The sequence below is a fragment of the Corythoichthys intestinalis genome, chromosome 4 (assembly GCF_030265065.1).
Source record: "Corythoichthys intestinalis isolate RoL2023-P3 chromosome 4, ASM3026506v1, whole genome shotgun sequence".
NCBI lineage: Eukaryota > Metazoa > Chordata > Actinopteri > Syngnathiformes > Syngnathidae > Corythoichthys > Corythoichthys intestinalis.
In genome coordinates this window covers 27608078-27629995 of record NC_080398.1, presented here as the reverse complement: position 1 = coordinate 27629995, position 21918 = coordinate 27608078, and the positions used below count along the sequence as shown (strand labels likewise).

The 21918-nt window shown below is 36.9% G+C and overlaps 1 protein-coding gene across 1 annotated transcript; it reads left to right on the top strand.

Annotated features, from left to right (window-relative positions):
- Window positions 1-4182: 4182 nt before the first annotated feature.
- trpv6 (transient receptor potential cation channel, subfamily V, member 6) lies at window positions 4183-20538 on the top strand. The gene is made up of 16 exons (XM_057834305.1): window positions 4183-4344; window positions 5948-6045; window positions 6123-6245; window positions 6330-6470; window positions 8887-8985; window positions 9080-9255; window positions 9334-9480; window positions 11813-11892; window positions 11999-12134; window positions 12216-12302; window positions 13225-13301; window positions 13378-13543; window positions 14987-15053; window positions 15249-15517; window positions 15575-15681; window positions 19167-20538. The coding sequence occupies exons 1-16, from the start codon at window positions 4214-4216 to the stop codon at window positions 19402-19404; spliced, it is 2142 nt and encodes a 713-aa protein (XP_057690288.1). The 5' UTR covers window positions 4183-4213; the 3' UTR covers window positions 19405-20538.
- The last annotated feature ends 1380 nt before the right edge of the window (window positions 20539-21918 follow it).

Sequence of the window (21918 nt, the reverse complement as noted above, 5' to 3'; positions counted from 1 at the left end):
TCGTTATTTGGGAACCTAGCTCACTGTCTAGCTAGGACCTCCAACGTCTTGGCGAGAGTAGTACAATGACGTATAATACATGTTTTTGGAAAGTTATTTGGGGAGTATGTAAGGGTACTTATAGGGTGAATTCCAACTTATGCAAAAATTCGGTTTACGTCGCCAGGAACGGAACTCGTTCGTAACAACGTGGACTACCTGTATTGATTTTATCAATATTTGGATTGTTCTAACCAGCACTATGAAGCCCACTGTGTGCAGATGAAGATCGGATCTAACTGGACCACCGATACATCAATTGTAAATGAAATTCTAAGCACATACACAGTCGTGGATGTGTTCTTCCTGAAAGCACTTGACATTGACGACCCTGGATCACCTTCACGGGTGTGGCGGTGTTCTATGTGGTGGTCAGCTTTTTTGGAGTGGAATCACAGTTGGGGATCTGCTGGCCTCAGCATCAGTTAGACAAGACTTTAGCGAGCTGGCATGGTGGTACCTTTGCGGGGACATTGCAACTGATCAGCACTGATAGCAAGACTGCTTACATAATCTCATTTGAGACTAGGAATGATACTTTCTATCACTGTTACTGCACTTCCTGAGATTTTGCACTAGCAGTTCGTGCAAAACTAGATGCTTCTAGAAAAAGTGATAACAAAGACTCTAGATTTTGTTGTTGTAAATTTCCCAAACGATTTGTGAGTAAACTCTCACCACAGTAACTTTCACCTCTAACTTGGTATCCTAAGGTTGTGAATAGGGTTGTTCCGATCATGTTTTTTGCTCCCGATCCGATCCCGATCGTTTTAGTTTGAGTATCTGCTGATCCCGATATTTCCCGATCCGATTGCTTTTTTTTTTTTGCTCCCAATTCAATTCCAATCATTCCCGATAATTTTTCCCGATCATATACATTTTGGCATTGCATTAAGAAAAAAACGAATAAAACTCGGACGAATATATACAGTACATTCAACATACAGTACATAAGTACTGTATTTGTTTATTATGACAATAAATCCTCAAGATGGCATTTACATTATTAACATTCTTTCTGTGAGAGGGATCCACGGATAGAAAGACTTGTAATTTTTAAAGGATAAATGTGACTTTGTATATTGTGACTAAATATTGCCATCTAGTGTATTTGTTGAGCTTTCAGTAAATGATACTTTAGCCATTAAACTGTTCTGCCCAAACGCATGATGGGAAGTGCAACCATGACTGTGCGTAGTGGCACCAATTGATATATCTTCTCTGCGTTGGGAAATAACATAGGGTCTACAGAAAAAGATCAACTACAACCTTTCTTCCCCACATTGCTTTCCCACGATATTTCTAATTGTTGAAAATGGGATTTTAAGGCTTTAGCCAATTAAAAAAAGGCTCCTAAGACTGCCAAAATTCACTCTACTCATTCGACACTGCCTTTTAGCTCTATATATAAGTAAATCGGCACCATTATAGATTGACCGCGACAATGCGTGAGTGGGTCGTGCAGCGCATGCGTTAATTGCGTTAAATATTTTAACGTGATTAATTTTTTAAAAATTAATTACCACCATTAACGCGATAAATTTGATAGCCCTACCTTAAGCCAAAACTAAAGACTCTGGATGAGTGTAAGACATTTTGTCTGTAACGTTAAATACAATTAGAAAACGATTTAATAATATATATATATATATATATATATATATATATATATATATATATATATATATATATATATATATATATATATATATATATTTTTTTTTTTTTTTTTTTTTAAAGGCATGTCCGATATTTTTTTGCCGATTCCGATACTTTTAAAATGACGTGATCGGACCCGATCGATCGGCATCCCCATCTTTAGTTGTGATAGTGCATTTTTGTGTTAGTTGACCCATCATTAAACTTTATGAAAACACCCCAAATTTACCGGTTTGGTTGGTATTTTTTAAAACGATTTACGACTAAACTCTCACATTCACCTCAAAGTTTAAATCCTAAGGTTGTATTTGACTATAAGTCACAGGTATGTAGCACCAATTTTCCAGGAATTATCAACGTAAGGGTCGATAAAGATTGTTTCGTAAAGCCTAATTCCTTCTTTGGCAAGTATTCTAAGAATTAAAGGGGGAAAATTACTATTTATAATGATAATTTCGTCAACACTAATCGAACTTTAACATTTTTGCAATTTTATAAAGCTCATCAAAAGCATAAAAAGTACAGCAAAAGTTGTTTTTGTTTTTTTACGCCTGGGTGATTTCAATAGGTCTCATTATTTGTTACATTTTGTTTTTCTATTACCTGTCTTAAAAACACAAAGCAACGGTGTAACTTTCAAATATAAAAATACTAAGCAATCATTTCTATTACAGCATGAAATACAAAATTCAACGTAAAATTAAATATTATCATACAAAATTTTCGAGCACAGAATGTCAACTTTAAATGGAAATACCATTCAGTGTTGTAGAGATATTTATTTCACTTTCTTGTGAGCCACTTCATTGGTTAACATGGGAGCCTGCCTAATCGCATGTAGAATAACAAAAAGTGTATGCATTGGAAGGTTGGGGCAGATCTTCTCGAAGGCACCTGGGCACACGAGGACATTTGTCCTGGCCGGACAGTTTTTAATTATTCTTTTCTTAATAAATGTATCTAGCTTAAGTGATGGTTATTTTCTTTTTATTCCTGAATTGTGTGTCGTCATCTCCTGTTCTTTAAGAGAGCCTGCAGATCTCTCAGAGTGCAGACAATTAAAAAACCGTGTGGCATTTGCCAAGGCGAACAGCCTGTAAAAAGGATGGACGCTGAAAAAGTGGCAAAAGGGGGATTTTTCTGATGAATCTTCCATTGAATTACACCACAGTCGCCGCAAATATTGCAGGAGACCTACTGGAGACCACATGGATCCGAGATTCACTCAGAAAACAGTGAAGTTTGGTGGTGGCAAAATCATGGTCTTGGGGTTACATCCAGTATGGGGTGTGCGAGAGATCTGCAGGGTGGAAGGCAACATAAATAGTCTGAAATATCAACAAATCTTAGCTGCCTCTTACATTCCTAACCATAAAAAGGGAAAAATTCTGCAGCAGGATGGTGCTCCATCGCATACTTCAATCTCTACCTCAAAGTTCCTCAAGGCACAGAAGATCAAGATCCTCCAGGTCTGGCCAGCCCAGTCACCAGACATGAACAGGATGAAAGAGGAAGCATGGAAGACGAAACCCAAGAATGTTGATGATCTCTGGGAGGCATGCAGGACTGCTTTCTTTGATGTTTCTGATGACTCCATCAATAAATTGTAAGAATCCTTGCAGAACCGCATGGATGCAGTCCTTCAAGCCCATAGAAGTCATACAAAATATTAAATTTGGATCTCACACCACCACTACTTAATTCGCCTATGTTATGTAACATATTTTTGTATTTGTACATTTTTAATTCAATTTTCACACTACTTTCTGTAGGCAACCAAACTTTTGTCTTGCCAAAATTTGACCTTTATGTCTTCATTAAATGATAAATGCCCATTTCTTCTGTTTGTTTCCACAGCCTCTAAATGCACTTTTCACTATGTTGCCGTTCTTCAGTAAAGACTCCGTAGATTGATGCTGCGTTCAAAGAGGGTGGGAAGTCGGAGTTTTCCAACTTTCGACCAGGAAAAAGCTGGGAGTCAAACTGGAGGGCCGTAGTCGCAAAGTCTGAAAAAAAGTACCCCAACTTCATGAGTTGCTTCAAACAGACGTCACTCGACTCAGTTAATATCATTTTTTATTGGCATGTTAGGATGGGACCATTGACTCGCGCTAGTTTAGCCACTCCGGAGCCCTGAAATTAATAAATAACTAACAAACTGCACGGAATTTGTTGAAATCAACTCCACTGATTAATTAAACCCCCGCTAACTGGAAGATTAAGCCTAATGTAAAAAATTCTGAACTTCCGCTTTAAGTTCTTTGCAAAGTGAGAGGAATCATGCCTGTTGAAGCCAACATCAAGGTGTTCCTCACTTCATATCTGATTGAAAAGCTTGCAAATTCCAAACTGGTTTTACCTAAATGTGCTACTTGAACAATGACCTGTCATGATGCCGCAGAATTTGCCATAGCGGTTGTCTAACCTGTCTCCTCCTTCATGGCGGTGGCGTATAAAAGGACTCTCACCTCCGTTTCGGGGACATTGGTGGAATTTTACCCAACATTGGACGTCCATGTCTCCCGCTTTGGCCAGGTCAGCTCCCAGCGAGCTTAACCACTGGTGGAGTCAGCTGAAATTTCGCTTTCAGCACAAGAAAGGATGGAATGAAATGCTGGATGAGACTTTTCTGCAGCATACTAAGTGGTAACAAATTGAGTTTCCGTCATTGGATGCCATTGACGACAATCGACGCCCAATTCCATTTTGATTGGAAGAGGCTGGCAACAGTAATCACTGTCAGCCCTCTCAGTCAAAATGGACGTCCATTGCAGTCAATTGTTGTTTTTAATAGGAATATTCTTATTTTACCAACTAGCATAACAACATACATATTCTGTGAATATTCTGTGAGTTAACATTGAAAATATTTTTTTTTACCATCAATTAGAGGGAATGTAAATGTCAACACATCCCTGTTGAAATGATTTTGATTACGGCAATATTCTTTTCTTTTTTTTTTTTAGCCGTATATACTGTACATTATCCTACTCAAGGTTATTATAATTTAAGAAAATGAGCTAAAAATGAAAAAAATTAACGAATTGAAAAAAACATTTTAGTTAACTAAAATGAATGAAAACTATGATTAAAAGAATAAAATACTAAAAATAATACTAACACTACAATAAAACTGATTAAAAGTTAACAGAGTTAAAAGAGAACTAAAACTAATAATTTTAAGAAAAATGAAAATTTACAAAAATGTGCACATTAGCTCCATTAACGAATTATTTTATTATTATATATTATATTCATACATTTATTATTATATATTACTGTATATGTATATATATATATATATATAATTATATTATATTTAATTAATTTATTATTCAATTTTCCACAATTTATTTGCAATTATTTGATAATTCAATTATTTTAATAATTTCAATCTTTTTCTGTGGTTATCTAATTATTCACCATTATATGTTTTTCACGACCATCCTGTTTTTGCATTTTTTCAATTATTTTTTTTAATTATTCACAATTATTCAATTCTTTTCCCAATTTTAATTGCCAATTGGCAAATATTCGTTTTCATGCGATTGTTAGCGACTAATTTTTTCACAATTATTCAATTATTCGCATCTCTTTCTATTTGCCTCTAATTATTCTGGATTGTTTAATTTTTTGCAATCAATCGGTTCACCGCCATTTTTTTTTTTTTCCTGTACCGTAATTTTCGGACTATAAGCCGCCACCCATCAAATTTGACACAAAAACAACATTGGTTCATAGATAAGTCGCACTGGGCTATAAGCTGCAGCTGTCCTCACTGTATTATGGGATATTTACACCAAAATATATTAACCGGTAACACGTTATTTGACAGTGGCGTCATAAGACAGTCATAATTATGACATGACAGTGTCATGATGATACTGTCATGAGCATTGATGAATGCTTATGACAGATGTCTTTAAGTGTCATCCGGCAAAATTTTCTCATTTTGAATGGACGTAAAAGATCCGAGCTGGACATAAATGGAGTTATTGACAAAATTTGCCGTATGACACTTAATGACATCTATCATAAGCATTCATTAATGCACAGGACAGTGTCATAATTATGAGTCTTATGATGCTGCTGTCAAATAAAGTGTTACCTCTTAACTTAAATAATTCAATAAATAAGCTGCAGTGGACTATAAGCCACAGGATTCAAAATGATGGAAAAAGTAGCGGTTTATATTCCAAAAATTACGGTAATCAAAAAATATTACTATCTCGGTCTAACTGTCTTCCAGTACCAATGACATTCCTCTATTCTACGCGGCGAAAAACAACAGCACGGGCTGCATCAAAAAGTTGCTCGGCTGCTCCTCCACCAACATCTTTGAGAGAGGTACACCTGTCAACCTCCTTTTTTTAACTCTCTGTCTGACACACAAATGAAAGTCACCACGTCCGATTCTCCTATAGGCGCTCTTGGTGAGACAGCACTCCACGTGGCCGCCATGAATGACAACCTGGACGCCGCCGTGGCCTTGATGGACGGCGCCCCAGAACTCATCAACGAGCCCATGACCACTGACCTTTTCCAAGGTTAATATGCTTAAATATCATTAAAAATGAACATCTTGGAAAGGTATTGTACAATTTTTCAACCGTAAACTGCTTTTATCTCAGGTGTTACTCCTCTCCATATTGCTGTGGTGAATCAGAACTTCTACTTGGCACATCATCTGGTTAGTCGCGGGGCAGATGTATCCACGCCCAGAGTCACTGGCCTCTACTTTCGAAAGCGAATTGGAGGACTTATATATTATGGTGAGACAAATTTTGTGCAGTTGTGTGGTATTCATTGAATAATTTTTGATAACCTCTCTGATCATCCAATTTAGGGGAATGAGTTCAGCTTAATAAATAAAACAGACTGACCACATACTCTATCTGTGTTGTTTTTAGCAGTCCTTTTAATTTTTGTCTTAGTATTAGTCTTTTGGACGAAAATACTTTCAAGTCTTCGTCATATTTTCGTCATTTCAAAATGTTTTCATCTTTGTCCAGTTTTAGTAGATGAAATCTCATACAAATTTTGTCTAGTTTTAGTAAACAATTACTCTATACAGTATATTTTCGTCTGTAAAATTTAAATTCCAGTGTTTTAATCCAAAAATAAATAAAGGTTTCCAACAATTTCAAATGACCATAGAAAGATGAGCACATATTGAAGCGCCAACTTTGTGATGATAATAAACACTCAACAGGAAAAGTAGTATATTATTTTCAATTAAACCTACAGTGTATCATAAAAAGTAAGTACACTCCTCGCATTTCTGCAGATATTTAGGTATATCTTTTCATTGGACAACACTGACAAAATGACACTTTGACACAATGAAAAGTAGTCTGTGTGCTGCTTATATAATAGAGTTAATTTATTTTCCCCTCAAAATAACTCAAAATGTAGCCATCAATATCCAAACCCCTGGAAACACCACTTAGAAACTACGTACATCCCTAAATGTCCAAATTGAGTACTGCTTGTCATTTTCCTTCCAAAATGTCATGTGACTCGTTACAGGAGTGCTGTCAGCATTGCTGCAGAGATTGTTAAGGTGGAGGGTCAGCCTCTCAGTGCTCAGACTATACGCCGCACTCTACATCAAATTGGTGTGCATGGCTGCCACCCCAGGAGGAAGCCTCTTTTGAAGACGGTACACAAGAAAGCCCGCAAACATTTTGCTGAAGACATGTCAACAAAGCACATGGATTACTGGAACCTTGTCCTATGGCAGTGGTCTCAAAACTATTGCACATAGGGCTGCAGTGGGTGCAGGATTTCACTCCAAGAAAACAAGACCACACCTTTTCACCAATCTGGTGTTTTATTAGTGTAATCAGTTGATTGCATTCAGGTGCTGCTTGTTTTAGTAAAAAAACCATTTGGTTAAAAGGTCTGTGCTTGATCGGTAAGAACAAAAAACAGGACCCACAGCGGCCCTCGAGGACCGGTTTGGAGACCCCTGTTCTATGGTCTGATGAGACGGGCAGGCTTTCTTGTGTACCGTCTTCAGAAGAGGCTTCCTCCTGGGGTGACAGCCATGCACACCTATTTGATGTAGAGTGCAGCGTATGGTCTGAGCACTAACAGGCTGACCCCCCACCACTTCAATCTCTGCAGCAATGCTGACAGCACTCTTGTAACGAGTCACATGACATTTTGAAGGGAAAATGACAAGCAGTACTTAATTTGGACATTTAGGGATGTACATAGTTTCTAAGGGGTGTACTCACTTTTGTTGCCAGGGGTTTGGATATTAATGGCTACATTTTGAGTTATTTTGAGGGGAAAATAAATTAACTGTATTATATAAGCACCACACAGACTACTTTTCATTGTGTCAAAGTGTCATTTTGTCAGTGTTGTCCTATGAAAAGATATACTTAAGTACCTACAGAAATGCGAGGGGTGTACTCACTTTTGGTGAAACACTGTACCTAGAAACCACAAACTGCAGGTTAAAAAAAAAAATTGTCCGAGCGTTTAACATGTTCTAGACTCTAGAGGAAAACTCTAGGGTTACTTCCTGTTGATTTTGGAGCATTTCTGGCCCACTTCCTGTGGATTTGGGGGTCATTTTCTGTCGATTTTGGGGCAATTATCAGATGTTTTTTGTCAAAACTAATGACTGCAAATGGAGATTTCCGCTGCTAGTTTTTATTTTTGCTGGTCTGAGTTGAAAACTAATAGGAGTGAATGGAAACATTTTTGTGGGTGTTACCATTAGAAATAGACACACTCTAAATGAATGGAGCCATTAAAAATGTATGCAGAGGGGTTTTTTGTGTTTTTTTTTTTTTCAAAAACTTGCTGATCGTAACTTATGTAATAGGTTGTTGTACAGAACAATAATAACAGTCCATATAGAAAATTTTGTGCTCAGAAAAAAATACCTTTGGAAAAAAAAAATTCAAACATCGTAAGCAGTTACTCATAATGTTACTCATTACTTGAGTGTTCTTTTCACCAAATACTTGTACTTGAGTACATTTTTTGGATGACAACTATTACTTTTACTTGACTAATATCATTTTGAAGCCATGTTACTCTTACATGAGTAAAATTTTTGGCTACTCTTCACACCTCTGCATATATTACCTCACTAAAGAAGCAATGTACTTTGTGGACAATTTGTATAAGAGCGTAAATTAACCAATTTTGAATATATATGGTCTCCAGGCGAACACATTCTTTCTTTTGCTGCATGTGCTGGCAACGAAGACATCATTTCTTTGATCATTAACTCCGGGGCCAGCACCAGAGTCCAAGACTATCGTGGTATGTGAATTTTTCAAAGTAAAATACAGTATATTATATCCATCTGCACTATTTCTCTACAACTCGCTTGTCTCACGTATTTCACCATTCAAAGGTAACACGGTACTTCATGTTTTGGTGCTGCAACCCAACAAGACGATTGCGTGCCAGGCTATGGACCTCATAATGGCCCGCGATGCAGAGCTTGACCAGTCGGTACCGCTGGACATGGTTCCCAACTCCAGAGGCCTGACGCCTTTTAAACTGGCAGCTAAAGAGGGCAACACAGTGGTAAGTGCTTTTAATGCCCTAACTGCTGGAGAAGGGTTTTACTTCACCTCTCTTATTTTTATCTTTGTCTCTACTCAGGCTTTTCAGCACCTGGTTAACAAAAGGCGTTTAGTCCAGTTGAGTCTTGGACCATTGACTTCGCACCTCTACGATCTGAGCGAGATTGATTCATGGGCTGACAACATGTCGGTGCTGGAGCTCATCGTGGGAAGCCCACAGAAAGAGGTTCGATGACATAGTAGTTCATTCGCCCCTCCCAGTCAAAAACTGATCAAACCAAGGGCGTAGGCTTGCATAGGGACGGTAGGGACATAACACTACCAACTTTTCAGGATGCTCAAATTGTTCCTACCAACTTTTAACCCTATATTGCCAAATGTATCACATTTGATACACCTAAAATTTCATGATTTTGAGACTTATTCAGAATTTTGACATTTTTCTTTTGAATAAAAAAATGATGGATGCAAGTCAACACATGCATCTTCAGGTTCCATGAGAAAAAAAACAGGTGTTAGCAAGGGTTAAAGATATTAGAGCGCTTATTACACGTATGCATTTTGACTTTTCTTTTTACAAATTTGAAAAAAAAGTTTCATTAAGACCTTATTTTTCAAATCTTGTGATTCTCTGATAATTGCTTCATATTGCAGGCATTAAAGGGTTAAGCAACCTTATTTGCATTATATAATGACTTCAGTTATATAGGCAATTTAGATTGTCTTCCCATTTCTTGTAAGGATATAACTGACCCTACCATTATTAAGTGAAGTATTTTCATTATGTTCAGTCTTACATTTACACTTTTTCACATGTTGAATGTGCGGGTCAATTTTTTTCCCCTCAAACGCACGTTTGATTGGCTGATGACTAGACCCCCCCCCCCCCCCACACACACACACACACACACACATGCACACTCACACCACCCCGACAGAAATACATGTCAGCATACCACCGCCTCCTCCGCCCCCTTCAAAGAAGAGAGATGTTAGTAGTTTTTTTTTTTTTTTTGCCAGCAGCAACAGCAGCCACTGTAAGTAACGTAAAAGACATCAATGTTGTGAATGTGGGGAGCACACCACTAATTTTCAAGAATGACTTTACCCCATGAAAATAACAATTTAACTTTTTTCCTTTTTACGTGGTAAACACATCAGCATATTCATGAGAACCTGACCTCGTTCACCTAATCTGTTTGGTCTTATTAATAATGTCCCGTACGCAGCAAAAAGTGTACATCCAGGTTATGCTGTTATAGCGTCCCTACCAATATTGAGACCAAACCTACGCTCTTGGATCGGATGTCTAGTTTCGTCAATGGCATCCAAAGATGAGCATCACAGCGAGACCTCCCAGTTTAAATTAACTTAATGCCAATCGTCATCAATGGCAGGCAATGAGTTATCTTTGGGTCACTTTTTAAAATTTTTAGAGTATCTAGCGTTCACTTGATTTTGGGTTACTTGCAGCCAGTGTTTCTAATAACGGCGTTAGAATATAACGGCGTTACTAACGGCATTATTTTCTTCAGTAGTGAGTAATTTAATTAATTACTTTTCTCATCTTGGCAACGCCGTTACCGTTACTGAGGTGGGAAGGGCTTGCGTTACTATGCGTTGCGATGTTGGTTGACTGATGCGAGAAAAGTCTGAAAAAGACGGACTCACGGAGACGAGAGAGCAGAGCAGGAGTCGGGGGGAGGCAAGGGAGTGTGACGCCGTTGCTAACGCGATGCTACTATGCTAGGTGGCTCCAATAATACCTTACTGTAGCAGATAGCCTACAAACTAAGCCCACATGATACTTCGGTAGATATCACATATATACAGAACTAGATGCAAATGACAGACACGGCGGCATTAGCAACAAGTATAATAAAGAACTAGATGCGTTAGTAAACAGCCATAATCTTAAAGCAGTAGACTTCTCAAGAAGGCTCTGTTGTAGAGAACCTTCCTGGGGAACCTAAGTAAATTTTTATCTAAAATACTCCTAAATCAGCCAAACTTAACTTAAATCTATCTTTAAATGATGAAACAGTTTTAAAACTTACACATGTGGAAAGTAGACAGAAGGGAACTAATGCAATAAATGGAGCAATTTAAACAACTTTAACGGTTGATTCACAACATTAAATGACTTCCACCCATAGCAAAGGTTACTATCTCGTTATCGCAATATCTGCAATACCCCTCTGTCTATTTAAGTTTAGGGTAAACAATTGGGCTAGAGCCAATTGTCCCGAAAACCCTTTAAACTTCACATTGACCTTTTTTTTTTTTTTTTTTTGGTAGAAAAGGATGATCATTTACTTTGCCAAGTAACTAATTACTCTTACATTCAGGTAACTGAGTTACTAATGCAATTACTTTTCGGGAGAAGTAATTTGTAACTGTAATTAATCACTTTTTTTAAAGTAAGATTAACAACACTGCTTGAATTTTGAATAATTTCCAATTCACTACAGGGCATTTCTAGGTCAGTTCCTGTAGATTTTGGGGCTTTTTCAGCTCACTTACTGTTGGTATTGGTTTTGGTTGATTTTGGTGTCCAGGCCAGAAGAATACTTGAAGTGACCCCTGTGAGGCAGCTGGTGAGCCTCAAGTGGAACCTGTATGGAAAACATTACTTCAGGTATACTTGAACTCAAGTTTGAAAAAAAAAAAAAAAAAAAAAAAAACTGTACTTTCTTCTTTTGTTTCTTCATACTTGTTTTTCCCCTCTATGTCATTTCGTCCAGACTCCTCATGGTTTTTTATCTGCTCTACATTGGAATGTTCACACTATGCTGCACATATCGCCCCTTAAAGGACATTCCGGAGAACTACACATCATCAGATATGGACAAAACTATCAGAGTCCAGAAAACACTGCGGGTGCGTTATCACAAGATATACATCACATAAGCATCAGTGTCATTTTCTATAGCGTGTGTCATCAAATTCTGCTTTATTCAGGAAAGTTATGTGACACATGAGGACAAGTTGCGTCTGGTAGGAGAGATCCTCAGCGTCCTCGGAGCTTTGGTCATCTTGTTGCTGGAGGTATGGCCTAATGTGCATATGGCATCTGAACAATGCTTTTGTATCACATACTACAACAGTGGCGCGGGAAGTGGGGTGCTGAGGGTGCTGTAGCACCCTCTAGTGTTGTTGATAAAAAATTGTGTTTTGGCAGATTCTTTTATTTATTTATTTATTTATTTTAAAAAACAATAAAACAATAGCATATTTATCTTTGGGGATTAAATGCATATGTTGAAAAACACTGACCTTGCTTGCTACCAAGTCAGGTTGGATAAGGTGGTACTGAAATGGAAAAGTTAACCAGAGGTAAGTAGAGTAGCTAAAAAATTTACTCAAGTAAAAGTATCGTTACTTCAAAATAATGTTACTCAAATAAAAGTAGTCATCCAAAAAATGTACTCAAGTACAAGTGAAAAAATATTCAGTGAAAAGAATTCTCAAGTATTAAGTAACATTGTGAGCAACTGCATTTTTTCTTTTTTTTTTAACAATGGTATATTTTTTTTCTCTCAGCATAAACGTATCTATATGAACTGTTGGTATAATTATACTGTACAATAACCCACTCCGGTGAGAGAAAAAAAAAGACAGAAATGAAGCATTAGTCGTCCAAACGACATGAGTGTCCTCTAGCGGAGAAAATAGTTCCTCGTTTGAATAGTGAATACTTCCTTCGTAGTTACTATTATGAAATTAAAAGGATCATATCTCCAGTTTTCCGTGGTCAATCGGTTCCAAATAAAAACTGTGAGTAAGGTTTAAATCTGCGCTTTCGATTCATGTTGAGGGCAGCGCTCTATGTCAAATACTTCATTTTTTCACGGTAAAATCCTTAGAACCCCTTGCTGTGAGTGACTTCCAGCGCCCCTGTACTACAAGTTGGTGTTACAAAAAAAAAAAAAAAAAAAATCACTAACATTTTTGCTTTGCCCAAAATCAGATCCCTGACATCCTGAGGGTGGGAGCAAAACGCTACTTTGGTCAAACGGCGATGGGTGGCCCTTTCCATTTCATCCTGTATGTTAATATAATCACCACTAAAGCTTTTGAGATGTTAACACACAGTAAATGCGCATTTTTGGTGCCTTCGCAGTGTGAGCTACGCATGCCTGGTGGTGCTGCTTTGCATATTCCGAGCCTGCGGCGTGCAGGGCGAGGCCGAGGTCATGGCTGTGTGTTTAGTGCTGGGATGGACCAACGTCACGTTCTTTGCCCGTGGCTTTGAAATGCTCGGCCCGTACGTCATTATGATCCAGAAGGTATTAAAATAAAGTGACATTCTAACTGACACTATGAATTCGGAGTAGGTTTCTCTACCTAAAAAATCTTGGTTGACCAAGAATAGGCTGCTGTTAGTTTGTGAAATACAGAATCCGAAGAAAATTATTGTGTCTAATACTACTACTAATAATATTAAATGGGTGCAAAAAGTCAAAAATGTGTTCTTTTTCAAAAATAGCTGATTTGAGAATGCGGCTAAATTCAATGACACCAAAAATATCAAAGATTTACGATACTGGTGCCTGCATACGAGTTTAAATTCAATGTTTTTTTTTTTTTTTTAAACTTCACTGATCCAGGATTTAAAACTAAAGGTAGGAAAAAAGAAGAATCAACTAACAATTATCCCGCCAAATAATATTCTTTTTAAAGCTTTAGTTCATTCAACTAAGATTATTTAATTAATTTGCATGAATTAATGTTCATTATATTGAATGAATAAAAAGACCAATCCATCAAAGATTTATACATGCACTACTGGTTGTTTTTGTGATTTTTAAAAATCGGTGAACACTCGTTTTTCCCGATTAATGGCGACCAGAACCCGCCGCGATAACTGAAAAACCGTCAAGTAAGTTTTTTTTTTTTTTTTCAATGTATTTATTCAGATTTAGCATTGAAAAGAGATGCTGTACATTAAGACATATTTTTTCACTTTTTTTCCCCCCAAAGTATAATAAAAAAAAAAACTTTTGTGTATATGTATGAATATATTTTTTTAATAAATGTTTTTTAAGTACTTCAAATGTAATAAGTATGATAGGTTTTAAATATGTTACTGTCCCACCAAAATATTTTTAAAACAAGAATAAAGTAGAGTGCTTGTCGTTATTAAATGCTTCATTGAGTGAGTCCACTCAAATCCGCTCAAGCTGCTCACTTACACAATGAGTTGCCACAGCAACTGTTTAACAATTTAAACAATGACTGACACATGCGTCGCTTTAAAGCTTCGGCTTCCAAGCATCCAAGCTCAAACATTTAACATCTATCAATCATCGTTAACTTTAAAAAGCAACTCTAGTGCACAACTGACCAACAAAGAGCAGCAGGAAGGAGAGTGAGACTAGGTGATCGGCTCGGGATGGTTCATCTGTATTTATTTATTCATTTTTTAATTGAAGAAAAAAAAAATCTGCGATGGATAATGCTTTTAACAGATTTTAGCTGCAGCGCTTTTCTATTTTTATTTATTTATTTATTTATTTTAACATTTCTGTTCAAAATCTGAGAGTCTTAATAGCCTGAACAGCTTTAATGTGCCACATGGGAGTTTGGTGTCATCCCATATTGTTGTTTATCCTGTGTTGTTTTTTCAAAGAAGGTGAACATAACTTTGGCAGCCTTTTTTTTTTTCTTTTTTCGCACATTTAGTATTATTTTGTTCACTTGACCACATTCTTGGCTTCATTTCTTCCTAGATTATATTTGGGGACCTGACAAAGTTTATGTGGCTGAGCGTCATTGTACTTCTTGGTTTTTCAACTTGTAAGTACATCCACTCCAAACTTCATGTATCTTATAAGTCTCAACCCTTATATTTTTCCAAATTTCTTCTATTTTTAATTATTTCTTTTCGTGGGCAACAAAGACGAACATTCATTCGCCCCTTCCAGTCCAAATATATGAGACTGTGAATGCCAGTCAATGATTTAAATGTTTGACTCTCTTTTAAATTCCCAGCCCTATGGATGGTGTACATGACTCAGGATCCAGAGTCCCTCCCAGCGTACCGCTCCTTTCCCATCACGCTTTTCTCCCAGTTCGAGCTCAGCGTAGGCCTCATTGACCTGCCGGTGGACCACACCTTCACCACGCCCCCTATTGTCCATGTGCTGCACTGCGCCTTCTCTGTGGTGTCTTACATACTTTTGCTCAACTTGCTGATCGCCATGATGAGCGACACCCACTGGCGGGTGGCTCAGGAGCGAGACGAGCTCTGGAGGACTCAGGTGAGAATCAAAAGAAATCATATTGGCGCTGTCATGGTGATCGTGACCGTATTGTAGGTGGTGGCAACAACGCTGATGCTAGAGAGGAGGCTGCCACGCTGCCTTTGGCCTCGACTCGGAGTGTGCGGGCTGAGCTACGGCCTGACCGAGCGCTGGTATCTTCGGTAAGACGTGTCATTACTTTACACGAGGGAACAATTAGAAGACAAAAAAAAAAATCTGTTAAATGTAGATTTTCAACATTAATCAAACTCGAATTTACGATGGAAGAATAAGGCCAAAAAGGCTGGGGGGGGGGAACAGGACTACGTAAGTATAAAGTTTCAACATTACGAAATGAAGTCGTAATATTACGAGAATAGAGTTGTAAAATTATAATGTTGTATTACTATGAGAATAAATTCATAATTTTAGGAAAATATAATCGTACACTGTAATACTGCGAGATTAAAAAAAAAGTTGCAAAATGATGAGATTAAAATCGCAACACTAAGTAATTGTATGGAATATTATGAAAAAGAATCAAAATTTTTCATAATTTTACTAGAGCTGTCAAACGATTACAATTTTTAATCGAGTTAATCACAGCTTAAAAATTAATTAATCATAATTAATCGCAATTCAAATCATCTAGAAATTATGCCATATTTTTCTGTAAATTATTGTTGGAATGGAAAGATAAGACACAAGACGGATATATATATTCAACATACTGTACATAAGTACTATATTTGTTTATTATAACAATAAATCAACAAGATGGCATTAACATTCTGTTAAAGCGATCCATGGATAGAAAGACTTGTAGTTCTTAAAAGATAAATGTTAGTACAAGTTATAGAAATTTTATATTAAAACCACTCTTAATGTTTTCGTTTTAATAAAATTTGTAAAATTTTCAATCAAAAAATTGTTGTCGCCATTGTTGATGTCAATAATTACACAATGCTCATGGTGCTTAAACCCATAAAATCAGTCGCACTCAAGCGCCAGCAGAGGGCTGAAAAACACCAAAAAGCACAAGTAACAAGTGGAAATGACACTTTGGTGTCATTTTAATCTGTTTGAGCGGGGCCTGTGCATTAAATGCGTCAAATATTTTAATATGTAATATCAAATATTTATACGTGGTTAATTTAAAAAATCAATTAACGCCAGTTAATGCGATAATTTTGACAGCCCTAAATTTTACGTTGTAACTAGGGCTGTCAAAATTATCGCGTTAATAGGCAGTAATTATTTTTTTTAATTAATCACGTTAAAATATTTGACGCAATTAACGCACATGCCCCGCTCAAACAGATTAAAATGACCGTACAGTGTGATGTCCGCTTGTTACTTGGTTTTTGGTGTTTAGCGCCCTCTGCTGGTGCTTGGGTCCAACTGATTTTATGGGTTAGTACCATGAGTGAGCATGGTGTAATTATTGACATCAACAATGGCGAGCTACTAGTTTATTTTTTGATTGAAAATTTTACAAATTTTAATAAAACGAAAACATTTAGAGGGGTTTTAATATAAAATTTCTAGAACTTGTAGTAACATTTATCTTTTAAGAACTACAAGGCTTTCTATCCATGGATCGCTTTAAGAGAATGTTAATAATGTTAATGCCTTCTTGTTGATTTATTGTTATAATAAACAAATACAGTACTTACAGTGGGGAGAACAAGTATTTGATACACTGCCAAGGCAGTGTATCAAATACTTGTTCTCCCCACTGTATGTACCGTATGTTGAATGTATATATCCGTCTTGTGTCTTATCTTTCTATTCCAACCATAATTTACAGAAAAATATGGCATATTTTATAGATGGTTTGAATTGCGATTAATTACGATTAATTAATTTTTAAGCTGTAATTAACTCGATTAAAAATTTTAATCGTTTGACAGCCCTAGTTGTAACGAAATCAAACATTATAGTTGTTATAATACATTGCATCTAATATAGCTAAATTAGCCATGCATTACGTGAACCTCCGGCAAATTTTGTCACTAACTCCATTTTTGTCCAGCTCAGATCTTTTACAGCCATTTAAAGTAAGATAATTTGCCAGATGTCACTAAATGACATCTGTCATAAGCATTCATTAATGCTTATGATAGTCTTACATACCTGTCAAGTTGTACAGTTTTGGCGTAATTAGTACAACTGAGCACTGATTTTTAAATGTGTACGCCGTACTTTCAAAATCTGTACATTTTTCGTGCATTACGTTTTTTTTTCTCTGTTTGGATTTTGTCACCATTTCGGCAACGAGACAATGTGCATTACTACGTTGGTTGAATGGCTCGAGAAAAGTCAGAGACACCGAGAGAGAAAAGCGGGAGTGGGAAGGAGGGAAGAGTGTTGTGACGCTGTTAAAAATGCGATGCTAGGCGAGGTGGATCCAATATTTCCTGACTGTAGCCGACAGCACACTAGATATCACACGCATATAGAACTACATGCGAAACGACAGACTCGGCGGCATTAGTAAACAGCTGCCATTTTAAAGCAGTAAACTTCTCAGAAAGGCTCTGTTGTAGTGAATCTTCCTAGCGAACCTATGTACTTTTTATCTAAAATACTCCTAAATTGGCAAAATATTGACTTGAAGCTATCTTTAAATGTTAACAGTTTTAAAACTTTCACTGACGAAAGTAGACAGAAGGGAACTAATGTAAAAATGGGAGCAATTTTAACAACTTTAACAGTAATTGGACACAATAACGAACTACCTTCAAGTCGAACTGAATTGCGAGCTGAAGTGCAGCCATCAAAAGACGTGATAGAAATTGCCAAAAGTCACTGTTAAACTTTAGTAATCATGATGTCGCTGAAGATATTGATTGTTCTTTGATTGCACCAGGTTATATTACCATTTACCAATAAATTCATATTATTTTAAAAATTGAATTTTATTTTTGTTTCATATTGCACGCTATATAAAACGCAAGATTAGTCACCTATTTGTAAGGGCATACGTCACGATTTGTAAGATTGCCAACGGCCTCGGGTTGAAAGGAATGGTTTTATGACACCGCTGTCAAAAAAATGATACCAGTTAATATCTTTGGGTGTGAATATCCCATAATACAGTGAGGACAGCTGCGGCTTATCTATGAACAAATGCCGTTTAGATGTCAAATTTGGTGGGTGGCGGCTTATAGTCAGGTGCGCCTTATCAGCCGAAAATTACGGTAGCTAATTTAGCTATACTGCATTCATACGTTATTACCGGGTATGTAAAGATACGCAAGGTAATGACTTCAATTTCACACACACATCACATTTTATGTTTTCACATTTCTACATGCTCGCTGTCACGTTTTACATGATTACCATGTTTTACATGATCGATATCATGTATTATATTGTCATGTGTTTACATGATAATGACATAATAAACAATAAATAAAAAAAGTAAATAAATAAATAACACAGTACTCACCGTGAAAAAACATGAAAATGATCATGTCTAAGCATGATATTCCACTTTATTATATAGCGTGGTAGCAATAAACGTGCATACACTAAAGATGCATGTTCATTCTTGAGTAAAACAAACTCCACCCACTCCCCACTCTAAGACCACAACCCACTCCAAATCACTAAATAGATAAAGCATCTCCAACAAATACCTAATCGCGGACTTTCTTTACAGAGTGGAAGACAGGAACGACCCCATGATGCAGAAGATGCGCCGATATGTTAAAATGCTCACCAATGAAGACGAAAAAGAGGGATCGGAAAAGCCTGATGTGAACACAAAGGTTCGACCAAGAAATAGGAGATCCATGGGAGGCTGGAAGATGATTCGTGAAAGTGCTTTGGGCGCAGATGTGGAGGTGGAGATGGATGAGCCCGAGCCTGAGGAGGAGGGAGACATTCACTTTGTCTAATCGAGACATTTTAACATTTTAGTCTTTTATATAAAATGGTGCAATTTTTCTTGCAGTGTTACACAGTAGAGAAGTGTCATGTTTTTATAACAAAATAGGCACAAATAGCAGAAATATAAGCAGAGAGAACTATGAGTAACACAGGCAAAATTGGCAAAATGGTTATAATAATAATAACTACGTAGACCTTCAAGCAGGACTGAACGGGCCCTCGCAGGTTGGAGCAACTCGGACGTACACTGCGAAAAGTAGGGGAATACATTGAAAAATGTTATCGTTGTATTCTCTTGTTTTATTTCCCTGGTTTTTGCGGTGTTCGCGTTTTTTTTTCTATACGAAAAACGTGAAAACCGCGAAAAACGAGAGAATACAGCGAAAAAAATGTCACTGTATTCCCCCGCTTTTCCGCTGAATTTTTTTTTTTTTTTGTTACTGTATCCCCTCGTTTTTCGTGTTTTTCGCGGAAATGCGGGGGAATGCGTCCATGAAAAAAAATCTGATTTCTTTCGAACAGAGAGTCATCATGGCAACAGAGACATGTGGACATGGGCCTTAAAATGTCGCCTTACAAAAGGTCTTGTAAATACAATGACCAAAACTGAAAATAACTGGACATGTATAATAGGAGTGGGAACCTCTGGGCACCTCACGATACGATACGATTCGCGATACAAGGCTCACGATAACGATTATCTCACGACATCACAATATAGCAATTATCAATATATTGGTCAGAAATGTGATACATGATATTCTACGATACAACAGTTGAAACGAAAAAAAAAAGATATTTCAAAATAGAAGGAGCACTGTTTAAGTCATTTATTAAACAGTGATACCTTTTCTGTGCAACATTGCTGTAAAATATGAATCTACTGCAAATTGTGTACCTGCATGTAGAGGAAACAAACCACAACCACTGATATCTCTTGGAGAAATCATGATGAATGGCACCCTTCATTTCTTTAGAGTTTTAAATCTTTAAAAAAAATAATAATAATAACAGTGCTGTAGGCGTCAGTCAGCAGTTGAGCTTGGAGTGGGGCGATTATAAAATTGGTGGGTCTTTTATTCGTATATGACCTTTGTTGCCAAAAGCATTGGTTTGAGCACTTCCACCATCTGCTTCAGCATTTGAGATGTCGGACTCAGTCACAATTTTCCTCACCTTAAAAACAACAAAATAAAACAAAAAAAATATTAGTTACTTAATAGCTTTTGTGTTGAAATCCTGATTTTTTGTGTTGGAAGTATTGAGTGAATTAAAACATTTTGAATTGAATGTATAGAAATTAAAAATGCAATAATTACCTATTTTTAATACGTAGGCTACATTAATTATCATGCACATCACCTTATATATCTTAGCTAGTCAAACCATTTTTATAGCTTATTGCATCAAAATGGCAGTAATAACAGTTTGTGTAGTAAACTAGATGGAAAGTGGTTCTAAAATGATATCAAATAAATCAGAAAGTTCATGTAGGCTTGTTCGATATTTATTTTCATCTAGTTTAGGGTCCTGGTTTATTTTATATCACTCAACACCAAATGTCATCAAAATAATACATGTAAAATAAAAAATCAATTACATTGCAAAACTTTCTTACCTCAAGTGATGAAAGTGAAGCAGTGAAGAAATCCGTGTCCACTTCGTCACAAGCTGGCAGTGAGCCTTATTTTTGTTAGACAATTCTTGCATACAGCAAAGTCCTTGTTCACCTTACTTCCTTTCTTGTTGGTGTAAAATCTAAAGTGTGTCCACATGTGTGATTTGTAGCAATATTTTTGTCACTTTTTCTCCACCGTTCCCACGAAGCTTTATTTTTTTCAACCCACTTGGACCTTCCTCTCTTCTTCTCTAGGCGGCTTGTACGCACTTTACCTTCACCGCAACTCTTGAGCGCCCCTAGTGGACCGCCAAGGAATTGCTCAACAAACACAGCAGTTTACAGCATCCAATGGCCAATATGTCAAATAAAAGTATCGATATTTGGCGGGAGCATATCGATAACCAATCGGGTTGCAAAATATCGCGATATATCGCTGTATCGAGATATTGTCACACTCTTAATGTATAAGTATAACAGTGACTTCCTGTTGCCACTAGTAAGGGAAAATAAATTTACTCGATTATACAGTATAAGCTGCACACAGACTACTTTTCATTGTGGCAAAGTGTCATTTTTTTTGTCAGTGTTGTCATAAGCGGAGTTTGACTTTTGGGGCAGGGGGGACACAACATGTTGATGACCCCGAAATGCAGTGTCAGCAATAAAATTAATTTACAAGAATATTTATAATAATAAGTTGAAAATTTGCGTTTTTTGTTTCCCCTCATTCTTGAGGGGAATTCTAAATCAGGCTGCTTAGGACAGCTATACTTTTGGCCAAGATCGTCGTCCATTGAATTTAGTACAACACCGGCGGTGTCATGCCATTGTATTTACGCTCATCAAAAATTGTACCCCCACTGCGCTGCTGGGATTTGCTTGATTTCTATGTTTTGGTTGT

What these genes read in the sequence shown, in the direction of transcription:
- trpv6 (XM_057834305.1), top strand. Translation starts at nt 4,214, where the DNA reads ATGTCTCCCGCTTTGGCCAGGTCAGCTCCCAGCGAGCTTAACCACTGG. An exon ending in GACCACTGACCTTTTCCAAG is followed by an intron (nt 6,246 to 6,329) that starts GTTAATATGCTT and finishes CTTTTATCTCAG; the next exon opens with GTGTTACTCCTCTCCATATT. An exon ending in ACGTCATTATGATCCAGAAG is followed by an intron (nt 13,544 to 14,986) that starts GTATTAAAATAA and finishes ATTTCTTCCTAG; the next exon opens with ATTATATTTGGGGACCTGAC.